The 14902-nt window shown below is 40.6% G+C and overlaps 2 protein-coding genes across 2 annotated transcripts in view; both read left to right on the forward strand.

Moving 5' to 3' along the window:
* Nucleotides 1-3372, forward strand: part of LOC104290895 (lysophosphatidylcholine acyltransferase 1-like) — a gene marked incomplete at its 5' end in the record, with an annotated part of 18411 nt that extends 15039 nt beyond the window's left edge. Inside the window, one exon of the mRNA XM_009890067.1 lies at nucleotides 3161-3372. Within this exon, the coding sequence (XP_009888369.1) occupies nucleotides 3161-3345 (185 nt within the window). The remainder of the gene's footprint in view (nucleotides 1-3160) is intronic.
* Nucleotides 3373-6246: 2874 nt separating this feature from the next.
* Nucleotides 6247-14902, forward strand: part of CLPTM1L (CLPTM1-like) — a 36459-nt gene continuing 27803 nt past the window's right edge. The window contains exon 1 of the mRNA XM_009890068.1: nucleotides 6247-6315. Within this exon, the coding sequence (XP_009888370.1) occupies nucleotides 6247-6315 (69 nt within the window). The remainder of the gene's footprint in view (nucleotides 6316-14902) is intronic.

A 14902-nucleotide genomic window follows, 5' to 3' on the forward strand; every position in this document is an offset into this window, starting at 1 on the left:
CCCCCAGTGTGTCTACCTCGCCAAACAGCTTGGTATCATGGGCAAACTTGCTGAGGGTGCACTCGACCCCACTGTCCTTGTCTGACAAATACGTTGAACAGTACAGGTCCCAGTACCGACCCCTGAGGAATGTCACTTTTCTCCACTTGGACATCGAGCTGTTGACCGCAACTCTTTGAGTGCGACCGTCCAGCCAGTTCCTTATCCACCGAGCAGTCCATTTGTCGAATCTATGTCTCTTCAATTTAGAGACCAGGAAACTCTCCACTTGCTCTTGATGGACAAATGACGACTGCGAAAGCGTTCTGAAGACTGCCTTGCTTGCTGATAACAAGAAGAAAGGGCAGTATTGTGAATATCCGCATGGAAGAACTTTCAGAGAAGGAAGAATTATTTGTTCGTTAAAATGTAGTTTCCTTACCTATATTAACCACAGGATTAACCTATGAAGTTCCTGTACACTAAAGTAATGGTGTAGCTGAGGGGGAACAAAAACTAGAGAAGATTCATGACTACAGAGCTTCCATCAGGAACACCAAGTAGTAGGAGGGTATTGCAAAGGCAGGAGAAAAACCTCTTGATGTTCTTGTAGTACATATACATAATGCAAAAATATAGACAGGCGTCTTAAAGAACTCCACTTTGTGTTCTCTCCTCCTTTTCGTCTCTTTCCTTTTAGTAGGGGGTACTACTACTACTTTTTTTTCCCCAAGTAAATGACTACGGTGATCTTTTCCTCCAGTCTAATGCTTTGCAGTTGCTTTAAGCTTGAGCTCCAAGATGACACCTGTGATTAGAAGTAATGCTGGAATTGCTCATTCTTCCTACGTTACCTTGTCTCACATTTCGGATGAACAAGGCAAATGGGATCTCAAGCACTTTTCTTTGGGCTCCGCTGTGCACAACTTTGATAAATATTCCTTGATATCTTCAGGACTTGTTTCAGCAAGGCTCAAAATGTCTACTTGCTGAGATCTATCTGAAACATTATCCTGTTCAATTCAGTCCTCTCTGGAATCTGAATTTCTTTCATTTGGATCCAGTACTAATAAAACATTGAGGGATGGATCCTGACAGAGTTGTCAGGATGCTGATTTGGATATAGACTGTCATACTTGTGTGAACAACTGCTTCGATGGATTTTCTCAATTTATTTTCTGAAAAGATATAGTAGCTTTTTGAAGAATTACTTAGAATGGCATCTACAGTGAATATTCTAGTCTTTCCCATGCAAAAAGGGTTATGCTTAATGTGACTGAAAGAGCATCTTTGGTACTGTTGGCTGAAATTTTTATACTTGTCGTACCTTAGTTGGGCTAACTGTCAGAATGACCTTTCCCAAAAAAGGCTTTTTTTCATGGTCATTAATACAATCACCACATTACATGTGTTGTTACAAAAATAAATAGATCCTTGGGATGGGCTTAAAGTGTCCATGTGAAAAAAGGGAAGGCTTTTATGTGCCTGCTGCAGAACAGATCCAGTTAAGGCTGATAACTGATTGCTTTCTCCATGTTAGGTGCAGAAAAGTAATCTGCTCTGTTGGATTCACTGAATGTGCTTAACTGTTTTGATTCTGATGGATCAGTTTGCAGTCAAGTGTTTCTAATATATCATTACAACTACTACCACTGTTAAATATTTTAAATATGAAGGTTCTGCATTTGCTTCTTGAAAAAGGTCAGATGCATCACATTCTCTTCGCTATGATATTATATTTTTTAAAAAGTCGAACTTGCATTAAATATTATCAAAAGACAAATTTTTGCTGTATGCATTTAAGGTTGGGTTTTTTTTTCCCCTGAAGATTTTATTATTTACATGATCAGTCAGCCTGTTGTATATGCGGGATTTTCAGCATAGATGGTCATGTTGGTTTTCATGGCCTGAACATCATCAGCTTTTGTTGAAGTTACAAGATCCAGAATACTTTAGATCCATAGCAAGTGTGGATACAGGATACCCACTTTTTTGTTTGCAGAAGGATGAAGTTATGTTTATTGCATTCTTCCCACCTGTCCCTTTGCAACAGTTCAGAGGCAGGGTTGACCTGCAACTTCAGCGCTCCTGTGAGCCAAACGACATTCCCTTGCCCTTTGCAATATTGAGAAAAATGTCATCTCAGAGAAGGGTGGCAGAGAGGGAAAGCTGTTGTAGTTCCCTTCTTCCACGCCAGCCCAGTTGTACCAGGAAGAACTGGGCTTTACTCCTGAAAGGCTACTTCAGCTGTCATACACGCTGCACCCCAGGGAACTCACAGCATTGCCTGATCATGAGCTCTTCTGGGATAACACAGTGAATCTGTGGGCTGTGTGTGATACATTGTAGGTGACGGAGTTAGTGATAATGTTCACATCCAGCTTTTTCCACTGTCAGTTTATATTATCAGAATATCTTCTTATGACTTGGATCCTGTACAGTATCTTGTGTTCAAATCATATCTGAATAAACAGTCATATGGGCAAATTGTGACAAGGCTTCAATGTCTGATTTTTAACACAAAACGTTACTTGTTGATATTAAGGATTCCTCACTCTCGCAAGAACTAATCTTGCTCTTTTTATTGTCTTATTAGTATCCAACATAAAAATCAGTTTTTTCATAATGTGTTACAAATTAATTATATTCTTACAATATTATTCTCTAAAATATTAGGACTTCTGAAATGCTGACGTCTTGAAAGCAGAAGGCAGCAATGACAGCTGCTGTTAGGTTGAAGAGAGTTATGAGCGCAAAGCATTAAAGGGCATGTTTGCAAAAGACTTCCCAGATTTCAAGAAATGACTACTCCTGGTGTTAGTTGTTCCTCAGTTGGAGGGCTTCTGCCCTTCCCCCAGTGGATAGTGAGATGCTGTCTCAGGCTGTGTCGTGCTCCTTGTGCATTTTAATACAAACCTGAGCCTGTTTACCCCTCCACCATACAAGCGAAGCTCTGGTCTGAAGTGTTCTAAGAGAGCTTAGATAACTCTCTGCAGCATCTTGGCTCTGGGGATGTGGTAAACTTCTGCTGAGAAGCTAAAACAAGCTATGGGGATAGCATTATGTTAACTGCTGCTATTTTTCTCCAAAGTGGTCACATGATTATATATGTGTAAGTATTCAAATTTAGCATCCTTCTGTTTGAAAGAGCTGATTCTGTGTAACAACAATTTTTTTTTAGATGACTTCTACAGATTTGCTGAATTGCACCCACACTTTGCAGAAGACTATCTCTATGCTGATCAGATGGGAGATGAGAGTGGCTTGGAGACTTCATCTCTTTCTGCTCCTAATGGTATCTGTACTGACTTCAGCCCTGAAAACGCTGAAGATAAAAACAAGCCCCTGCAGAAGAAACTGAATTAACACTACAACTGTTACCTTCCTCTCCTGGTGAGAGGATTGTCTTTTCTTGGGATTTTCATAAATCACTCCAACTATACAACAAATACCAGTTTTGTGTGTGAAAGTTCTTCTACCTTAATACCATTCTTTGAATCATATGTGCTATATTTAAAAACATGTTCCAGGTTACTTCGGGGAAGGTGGTTTTATTTTTTTCAAAAAGGTCTTTGAAAGGCAAAAATGTGAATGTGCTTCATTATTAATGTTCATATTTAAACGGAAGTGGCACACTTATTTATATTCCATTGGCTAGTTTCATGTACAAAGTGTCGCACAAACTGTGCATGTATAAAGAAACTGTAGCTACTATGGTGTTAAGTGCACTTTGGTGATTAGTGTTTTCCCTCATTATGGGGATGTTTATTTGGGGCCAAACTTTGCTGTCCATATTTGCATAGTCGGTCTTGTTGATTTCAGTGGGATTATTCTCTTGAGCAAGGCAAGCATATTTTGGCCCTTTGTTTTGGTTTCAGTGAGCAGTTTGGAAACAATAATGCAAAAACCTGCTAAGGATTACTTTTTATTGTTGAATGGCAAAATTGTTTCTCTTTCAGTCTATTCCATGGTAGAATGAAAAGGAAGGGCTCCTTATCCCTTACCCCAACACTTTTCTACTGTAATCTCTCGGATGCAATTAAATGTGAATTTTTTCCAAACTGACATGCCACATACTGTCTGCAAATACATGACAAAACTGTTTGTGCTTTTTTCTTATTATCAATTCAAATCATGTCCACCCAGCATTTAAATGGGAGAAGTTTACACAATTGTATTTAATCTACGTTTATCAGGAATCATAGGTTTCTTTCGTAGCAAGCCTGTATATATAGATAACTTAGCATGGAACACACCAAGAAAGCGTTATGGTATCAGCACAAGTTTGAAAAGGTTGCAGTTACTTCAGAGGCCAAGCCAGCAACAAGTTGCAGAACATCCTGAAGAAAGAAATGCGAGTTCAAAACACAAACACACACAAACCACTTGTATTAGTAATGTTTCTTCTCTTTCCTTTCGTAAAGCCGGAGATGCCTTAATTACCAATGGAGATCTCAAAGAAAAAATTAAATTATTGTAAAACCACAGACCTTCACTGATTAAAAAATATGACAAAAGTCTCAAGGAGTAGGTTGGAGAACTCTGTCACAAAGTAACTCTGATGGCAGCTCTACTTCCAAACAAAAAAAATTACTTTCCAATTATTTCTATGACTAATTTTGTAGGGCTGTACTAAAATATAATGGTTTTGTGATTGGAAAACTGTTGAGATTTGAATCTTCTACATGTTAGAGTAATTTAAAACTAGATTTTAAAGGCAGGCATTTTAGCAGAAGGAAAGGAAATCTGTTAGTAATAAAAGCATTTGGTACAATTTTTTAAATAGCAGGAGGTGTTTTAAAGCTCATTAGGGTATTGGAATATGTCCTTGGAAATCCCTAACTGTATGTGGCAAGTCTCCAAACTGAAAAGTGGCTTTAATAGAAAGGGTATGGGGAGAAAAAATGTAAGAAATTATGCTTTCTGTGAGGTATGTGGAGATAACTAAACTTCTGATTTATCTAGGTAACACATGCCAAGCTGATAAGGCTGTAGCAGACTGGCAGACAAGATTTGAGTTAAAACTGATGATGAAGAATAGGATAGATGGTTTGGAAAAATAAGGCACATGAGGAATTACACTTAGGTAGGAATAGTCAGCTGCGCATACAGAGGAGGGAGTGGGTATTACTGCATAAAACATCTTGGGGCAGAGATGGTACAAAGTACGACAAACTAAGCGCCATTAACTCACTGCAGCAGAAAAGATACTCATTATAGTGGGATGCATCAACAGTGTAACCTGCGAGAAGTGTGGTGGTATTTCTGTGTTAACAAGACGTGATAAGCCCTTACCTGAAGTACCTGCTATGCTGGGGCACCTGAGGAAGATGGGGAGTAGCTGGATAGAGTCCTGCAGGACAGAAAATGAATTTATTTTTTTGTTTTTTTTAAAAAAGAGATACCAAAAGTATTCTTTAATCTAAAGAAGAGGAGACTGAAGGAAGATTTGAAAAGAGTCTTCAAATACGGAAAAAGTTGCTATAGAGAAGATAACATCTCCATCTTGTTGGTAGATGCAGGCTATTCATTTAAAAGGCAAGAGGAGCATTAGGAAAACTTCCTTACAATACGCCTAGTTAAGCTGAGGAAAATGGATTATTCCAGGTGGGGTGAGGAGCCTTCCTTCACCGGAGGTTTTGAAAACACTTGATTTTTGTTGATCATGCCCCAGGGTCATTGGGATATGTTGTGAGGGCTACTTTTTGTGATTATACAGTGTGTATTGTAGTGGGTGTGTAAGGGAGGAAGGCACATGAACTGTAGTCTGGGTGTATCGCATTTCCTCTACCAGACTTTTTATGGCATGTGGATTAAGCTGCCTGTTTAAGATAGTTATTTTTTGCTTTGTATGTGAGCCTGGGAATCAGAATTTCAGAGTGCAGGGGATGAGATAGAGTCCTCTGAGACAAGAGAATGGTAAGCTTAGTTATCCCATGGACAACTTTGAGGTGAGAGAAGCTCCAGAAGATACTCTGTCCACATCTGTGAAAGAACAAAGCAAGCTGATTGAAGTTGGCTAAATATGAGCATACCTAATTTGCATGTATGCTGTCTGTAACTTGGGGAATCTGTCTTCTGAAAGCCAAAGGGTTCATTCGGTTTCATATTTGTTTTGGTGAGGGAGATGTTTTCTAGTTGTGATGAGGGTAATAACTGCAGTTGTGTGCAGCCAAGCTGTGCAGAGCGCTTGGGTTGTGCTGCAGCCTGCGATAGACAGGTCCTTAAACAACCACCGTGTTGCATGGTGAAGAGGCACTGAAAGTCATGTGCATCAGTGAGTCCGGTCCAGAGCTGCTGCTGAAGAAGGCCTGCGACCAGCGCATTGTTTGCTTGGTGAGCATGTACTCTTGGTGGAAACAACCATTTAAAGAGGAAAAAAACCACAAAACACTTAGATACTGTAATGAATTGTGATTCTCCCTCTTTTGTGAGATTGTTGAATGAGGTAGAGATAATAGGATAAATTATAGGGTGAGGTCCTGATCAGCCTGCATGGAAACATTTTTAGATCACACACAGTGTCACAAAAGCTGAGATTAATTAATATAATTCAGGTGACTTTATCATTGGTAGAATATAAGGCTATAATATTAGACTGCTTCATGGTGAGAGAAAAGTCATGTTATGGTAGAGTGGTAAACTTGTGGCTTTATTGAGGGCTGAGCCCTGTAACACACTGCATTGCCGCAGCAATCTTCGTTACAGCTCATCTATCAAACTCTGACTGCTGAAAGGTTTTGGTAGTTCCACATAAGTGGCCTTTTGAGAAGGCACCCAACCGTGCAACAGCCGGGTTGTGACAGTCAAGTTTCAGTGGCTTGCTGCAACGTCAGGGTAGAAGTGAAAGCTTCCTTTCCCTTTCACCAAATGTTGACATGTAAATGCTTTCAATTAAAATATTACAGACTTTACAAACACGTTTTTATTTTAACTGGTGGTACCAACAGCCCCTAACTTTACAGGGAGACGTATGAAGGAATGACTTCAGTTCTGCGCCACAATTTAACTTAATAAACAATCCTCACACCAAAATGCAGGAGTGTGAAGGCATTTGATGTTTCTGATGAGCATTTTATTACTTTTGTGCAACACTGCCATCGTTTGCCAGTACAGCTCTTGCATCAGACTGAATTTTTATATATTGCAAGAGAAACCCAGACAAAGTTTGTTATTCCAATATGGCTGAAGTGTACTCTGTAATTTTGAATGTGTTTTAAAGTAACACAGAAAATTACTAAATCCAAGATACCTAAAAAGTCTTTTTTTGTTGTTTTTTCTTCCGTTGTATTTCTTCAAACATAATAAAACCCCACTAAAAACTCACAAAAGTTTAGGAGGTGCAAAGCATGTTTAAACCACCAAGTCTACCACAGTAGGACAGATGCTATTCTAGATTTCTGAGGAGTCCACTGCTGTAAGCAGCTACGCTAAAAAGGCATTATAGGCAATTTGTAAGACTTACGGAGGAATCGGGTTGAACGCTTAATTTTATACCAATGAATTACACTATATGTTCCCGTGCATTTATTGTAGCTAGACTAATCTTCCTATGATAAAAAGCAACCAGGCTTGTGGGTGTGTTTGCTAATCCCGCTTGGAAGGTATAAATACGTAGGTCACAAAGGTTGACAAGGGGACACGTGTGCAGTAAGGAAGCGATGCAGCCTCTTCAGTGGCAAAGCTGCCGGAAGTAAATAGTTTTATATGTGGCTGTTTATTAATATTTGCATGCAAACTGATCAGGTTTGTTTGCTAATTTAAGCATTGGGCTGGATGGAATGTTTTTACTCATAGTAGTAAATGTTTTTCTGGAAGAGGGATTGTTGCACTTTTAACATTTGCATAGCTTGATACATTTTCTAAAGCAGGTGTATTTTTATCCATTTAGGAGTTCTCTTGCAAGGCCATCTTCAGTATTGCCATTAAGTTATTTTTCCTATGTTATATTATCATATGGTGAGTAAACCTTTTCATGATAACTGTTTCAGTCACATTCTGCTCTCCGCTCCTTCAAAAACTGTATTCTTATTTTAAAAAAAAAATTGATTCAAGTTCTGCAACTTGTATTCTTTGGTGCCGTGCGCTGTAGATCCCATCATCTCAAAAGAACTGTAGAAGCACAGCTTTGCATATATTAAGGGACTGAACTAAGATGCAAAAAAAAGAAAAATTGATAAAAACTCACCAAATAAATTTAATTTTCCAGGGTGCGGGTTATAAGACTTTCTGAAATGTTGCGTTTTGCTTAATGTGAAGCCTCTCCTTTTTTCTAGCAGCACTTTCCTGAGTGTCCTAGCGTCAAGAAATTACAAATATGCTGGCCAAGAGTTTTTACATTAGTAAAATTTAAGTTCAGCTCCTAAACTCATATTGAAGCACAGAAGTTCCCTGTGAACCAAGCGCTTCAGATGGGTTGTTACTTTTTAGGTATCTGAACTTCAGCTAATGTGGAAAACTTCAATTACCTAATTAATATGGCTAGATCCTTTATGAAAAAAGGAGGAAGAGTAGGTGCAACAATTTGAAATGGAAAGTAAGAATTTGTAATCAGTGCCACTGAGAATTAATTATTAATTAAATAATTAATCAGTCCAGCGAAAACACAAGATCTGTTTCACAGGTGAGCAGGAAGACTGAGACGCTCACTGGGGTCATTTAGCAGTCCCAGCTAGGCGGAAGTTAAGCCAGCTGCTCTTCAGTCAGAGGATGGTTTCTCAAAGGTACTGGACAGCATTGTGTATCCAAGTAACGTCCAGGTGACGGGCAGCGCAGCCCGTGTGGTTTCATGCGCTCTCCCTGCCTTTTTCTTATGAACACTAGGAAAAAAAAGTGTTAAAACTGTGACAGGAACCTTGTAAGACCTCCTTAAAGGTAAAAATCCTCCAGCGCCACCTCAGAGGAACAAACAGGATGGTTCTATGCTATAGCTAAGGCAGTGACCCGGGTATACACATTAGTCACCAACACATTGTGATCGAAATGTGCGTAAACGATACAATATTGAGGCAAAACTACTGAGAGAATGCAGCAGCAAAGAGATTGTCCGATAGATGTGCCTGGACTTGCATCTGTGGATACTTCCTGCATCTCATAGTGATCAAGACAGTTTCTTTCTCTAGGAAACCTTTCAGGTTTATTTCAAGACATTAATTATTTTGTCTTTTACAAGTGGAGTGATTTGTGTTGTAGGAAACGGCTTCTTTTTTTTCCCCAGGTGGTATCATGTGCTTTATCATGTATAATGGGATTAAATTCAAGTGGGCGATACCAAGAGCGCAGAGGATTTAAGAGGCTTATGAAATGGAGGGGTTACGTTTCAGTGAAATACGCTGAGACCTTTTCACAGCAACTGACACTCTGCCTGGATTGTCTTGCAAGTCCGTTAGGCAAAATAGTTATACTAATTGTGTGATGGCAGTGGCTGCTTGTTCCACTTTCTTCAACGAAGTGGCAGAGCAGAGTACTGCTGCGCAGGCTAACTTTGGGGGGCCATCTGTAACCGCTAAAGATGTATCTGCAGTTTCCAAATGATCAGTCTCTGGGAATGGAAACAGTACAATCACCTTAGCACAGATTGCACCTGAGTAAGTTGTGCTGTTAATTAACTTACTTGTTTGGGTTTGGGTTTTTTTAAGTCACGGTTCTTTATTCTGAGCTAAATTGCACAAGGCTACATGAACATCACATTTTATTTGAGGTTCGCTCGTGGATCTCGGAAAAGGTGTTGCTGTCCGGTAATCTGTGGATGGTAGCGCTAAGCTTCAGTTCTTTCACTTTGACCAAAAGCTGTTAGAAGCAAGAGACAAGTCATAGTGGCTTTTGTAATTTTAACAATGGTATCAAAATGTTATTTTGATATTATGAATGGGGTGTTATTTGAGAGTGCCGGTTCTGAGCCAAAGAGTCAGTTGGAGAAAAATCAGGCTGAACTTCTGGTCCTGAACCAGCGAGCAATAAAGCCCATCAAGGCTTGCGCGGCAGCAGTGCTTTGGCGGTGCGGCTGTCCTTTCCCCACAGTAAGGAAGGATCCTTCCTGCTGCTTGCACTGGGGGATTCGGTTTTCTGCATCCCTCACTCTCACTTGTGCTGTCTGTTCTTTGTAGGTGTGCGGCAGCCTGAGGGACACCTCTCTGCCTCTTCAGCTCAAGTGACGTTCATGGGCTTTTCTCCCTGAGCCATAAGGAGCTGGTGAATATTAAAGTCATGTTCTAATAATGCCACCCAAAACTAAGGGCCCATGTACTGCTTTAGCAGTTTTCTTTTCCCACGCTTTAACCATTGCAGGTGTGTCCAGGTGACAGCAGGTCTGAAAGAGCTTATGAGAGTCTTCTTGTTCCTATGAACAACAAGAAATTAAATTTAGAAATATAATACAATGGAACCTTAAATTGGATTGACTTCTGAGTCGCTATGTCAAATTTGGTGTGAGCCTGTTTACTTCCAAGTTCAGAATGCAGCGTCTATAAACGTGGTAGCAAACACAGTCTCCTCGTGGATGCTGAAGAAAGCTGAAGCTCAGACACTTTTCATCCTACCATGGTACTGGAAATTAAATTCTTCTGACGAGAGGTTATTTCTAAGTCTATGAATGTATATGGGGAAACCCCAAATACATGTCTTTTATTCGCTATCCAGCATGAAGACAATTTTGTATTTTAAATGCTGAAGAAATAAACTTGTAAAGATCTTGTATGCCCTAAGTATATATTTTTGTCCTATGTTTTCTTTTATAATGAAGTTCAAGCAAAATATTTCTTACATTTCAGAAGGGAGGTTTAGGTTAGCCAGCACTGTACTTTCCAGACTACAAAAGCAGTTTTTAAGTAAACATGTAAAAATGAAATTGTATTTTTAAATATGTGGATTTAGCATCCTTAAGTTAAACATCTCTCCTTAGCAATTGTATATACTTAGACAAAAAGCGAAACCGTTGCAGCTGCTTGTCTATAGTTGTTTGTGTTTGGTGATTTGTTTATATTGCTTCCTCTAATTGCTCTAAGGGGTAGTAGAAGCTCCATGTAAACCAGTAACATTAGAAATAGAAGTCAGAAGTAAATTTCTTTAGAAGTGATAGATTTTGTTTCCTGGAGGAGGACCAAGACTCGGCATCTGCTAACTTCGTATGATGTACTACATGATTTCAACGCCGCGGCATTGTGCTGGACGTATTTGGCATCTGTTCAGTGGGACCACTTTCAAAACCTCTTTGTAATTCCCAGCATCTCTCCAGGTGTGCAAGACATTTCTAATTTGATCCGCAAGTACTACTAGTTCATCCTTTTGGAATTACAAAAATTGAGTTTCCAACAACCTGAGGCATAATTTAGGGGGAAAAAAAAAAGGTTTTGATCTCTCGAATTATTGTTAAACTTGCATTGAGGATATCATTTATATCTTTTTGGAGAAAAATATTGCTATGTTTTTGAATACACTTGAGAATTTAGATGCAAAAGCAAAAAAGTTAACCTTTCAAATGATCAAAATTTTGGAATTTTCTCTTACCGCTACTGAATCCCAGTTAGGCACTGCCATGAAGAGGCTGCTGTTAGTCGAAACCCCGTGCTGACAGAGCAGGAAGCTGTTCTGTGGGAACTCCCTTGCAAGGTATTAATGACATGCTTGTTCCAGCAGTGGTACAACTTCTGCTGACTTCAAGGCTGCTCAGGCACACCTGGCGTGTTGGAAGACGCATATTGGCTGCACGCTTTTTATTATCATAGCCCTTGGATATGCAGTGTAAATCTGTAACGATACATAGTGCTACTGGATACTAATAATAATCTGAATGCATATTTCCTGCTGTAAATTTCCCTCCTATGGTATGTGTACATAGACTATTACCTTTGCACTGGACTGACTGGACACTGAAAAGCATAAACAAGTGGTGTACTAACGATGACTGTAGCTTGTGGTTCCCATTGTGGAAATACTTTTGCAGAACAAAAAGTATAGCTTCAGTGCTACAAATTTGATTTTTATATTTTTTATTAGCATGCATGGAAGACTAAGGATAATATTTTTTAATAATGAACTTGGTTTTGTACATTTTTCAATGTTTAAAACTATATGATTTAACATTACCTCTGAATACCAGTGATCAGTAAATTCTTCAAGGAAATACCTCAATTTGAGTATTCTTTTTTCTTGTTAGTTGTCCGATAGGTTGAAATGGTCTATAGTGTGTGATGAACTGAGCCAAACGATGTCGGCGCTTTAGCTATGCTACACGAGTCATGAGGATTTACTAAAAGGGAACTGAATGATACACTACAAGTGTTGACACGCAGCATACAATCATGGCTCGTTCTGCCCAACTGGACATTTTCCTTATGAATGGCTTGTAAATTGAATTTTCAGCGTGAAGCCAAATTAAAAATGAAACACAAAATGTTTGGTTTCCTCTGGATGTTTTTTTTTTTTAATATATTTAAGCTTTTTATAAACAACAAGGTTTACAATAAGGGAAAGGATGCGAATTGTGAGTAAGACTGAGTCCATGTATGTTTAGGTGTGCTTTGTTGATGTATGTTCTCTGTGGCAGTGTTTGTAGGAGAACGGTGTTTGTTTACCTGACAAATAGGAGCATGAAATGCATGGTTATAGGGGTATTTTGTTTGGGGTTTTTTGTGTTCAGGGTTCTTTTGTGTGGGTGTGTGGTTTTGGGTTTGGTTATTGGATTTTTGTTTTGTTTTCCCTAAGGATGAGAGGGATATTGACTCCAGTTCTATTTTTTGTGCTTAAAGAATATCAAAAGGTCAAAAAAGATTCAGAAAAGGGGCTCTGGAAGTCTGGAGAACAAGTCTGTCTAAATTAGACTGAAGTAGCTCAGGCTACTTTTATTTATCCAGGAAACAGACAAGTGATCCAACACTCCAGATACCTACCCATACCTATACGATAAATTCCTAATGGAGGAAAAGGCATAATAAGGTCCAGTGGATATAAGCTGAACATTAACATTTATTAATATGAATATTTTTAAGAATACAAATGAAACACCGGGGAAGTTTACTGGAGAAATAACATAGATTTGTCATAACATGAAGATTTCAAGGGAAGACTTGTTAATGTTTTTCTTTGGTGGTTTGTGTGGAATAGACATCTGTGGGCAACAGCAAATGCATGTAATTTCATTCTATGTAAGAAAAAAGACTGAATTACTGTATTTGTCCAAACCAAAATTTAATCTAGTTATTTCTTCAGTGGAGTCCTACTAGTGGTGCAGCAATGTAGCATGCTTTCTAATGAAGAAGACCTTGAAAACCTGAACCTTTTTTTGGTTAAATATATTTTTCCTTTTTTTTCTCTTCTAAAATGCAAATAACTTATTTGCTCTATACTTACGAGAAGTATATTACACTAGAAAATGTTTTCACTAATGCCGGAGAATGCTATCAGAATGCAGTACCCTTTCATGAACACTTATTCATTACAAAAGGGAAGTGATTGGTATTATTAATGAAATATTACAGTAGTAAAGTGCTGAAAGGCTGCAATAAGGTCTCCCCGGAGCCTTCACTTCTCCAAGCTGAACAAGCCCAACTCTCTCAGCCTCTCCTCATAGGAGAGGTGCTCCAGCCCTCTGATCATCTTCATGGCCCTCTTCTGGACTCACTCCAACACCTCCATGTCCTTCTTGTACTGAGGACTCCAAAGCTGGATGCAGCATTCCAGGTGGGATCTCACCAAAGCAGAGTAGAGAGGCAGAATCACCTCCCTCAACCTGCTGGCCACGCTTCTTTTGATGCAGCGCAGGATACGGTTGGCTTTCTGGGCTGTGATCACACATTGAGGGCTCATGTTGAGCTTCTCATCAATCAGCACCCCCAGGTCCTCCTCCTCAGGGCTGCTCTCAATCCATTCTCTGCCCAGCCTGTTTCCCTGCTGCTTGCGAGGGTAGTGAGAGGTGTGTCACAGGTAACAGGCTATAGCCCTGTCTCTGCTTCTGTGCAGCAGCAGAGCCCTCCTCTGCTGCTCCTGCCACTGTGCTGCTTCCTTCAACAGGGCTCCAGTCTGCAGCCAGCCCTTCCTTGCTGCTCTCATTTCAGCGGCTGTTCAGGTGATGCGGTCTGCTAAGGTAGCAGCGTGAGCTGTGAGCCCTCACATCATGCCCTCTTCCCCGCTTTCTTCTGCTACTCTCCACTAATTCTTCACTTAAAGAAGATATCAATCTTCACCTTCCCCTGTGTTATTTCCAAGTTCCATGCATCTTGTGACATGCTTACTGTAATGCCCCAGCTCTTCAGTTGCCCTCGTGCCTGTTCCCTCACTCGTGCCAGTTTCCTCGCTCGTCTGTGTTGCAGGGCAGCTCCCTGTTGTGCTGCCCTGCTGAGCTGCCACAGCAGTCATCGCTAACCCATGCCTGTGGCTTTTCTGTCTCCACGTACCTTCTGCCCACAGCTCTTGGCTGAGGTGTACCTGAGGTAGGAGCCTGCCTCACCCCTTTCTCCTGGATGATGCCAGGCGAGCAGATATGTGAGAACGCTCCTTTTTGACTCCCAGCGCAGGGCCTGGAAGAGCCTTCCCAGCTCCCTTGAGAGGGGCAGCGTTTGGGAGCTCAGCCCTGCGAGAGCCGGGCGTGAGGGGGCTGCCCGGCAGCGGTGCTGAGCTTCCCTCCCTCGCTGGCGGGCGGCCCCGGCCCCTTCCCTTCTGGCTGCTGCCACCCTCCCTACGTGTCTGCTCCTGTTGCTCCCTTCTTTTTTTTCATCGTATTACTCTACCTTTCAGGCTCTGTAGCAAAGGCAATTCCCTGTTAAGACTGCTGAAGCATTCTTTGTATTATTATTCTTCCTTTGCATTAAGTCCCAAGCTGTCCCTGCTGTCCTCTGGAGGTGGCTCCCCGGAGGGTGGGGGCACGGTGCGGCACAGGGCCCTGCTCTCCCCCTTCCTGCCACCGCACCCCGCCTGCCTGCCCCTCACC

The sequence above is a fragment of the Charadrius vociferus genome, unplaced genomic scaffold (assembly GCF_000708025.1).
Source record: "Charadrius vociferus isolate BGI_N301 unplaced genomic scaffold, ASM70802v2 scaffold2558, whole genome shotgun sequence".
Classification (NCBI taxonomy): Eukaryota; Metazoa; Chordata; class Aves; order Charadriiformes; family Charadriidae; genus Charadrius; species Charadrius vociferus.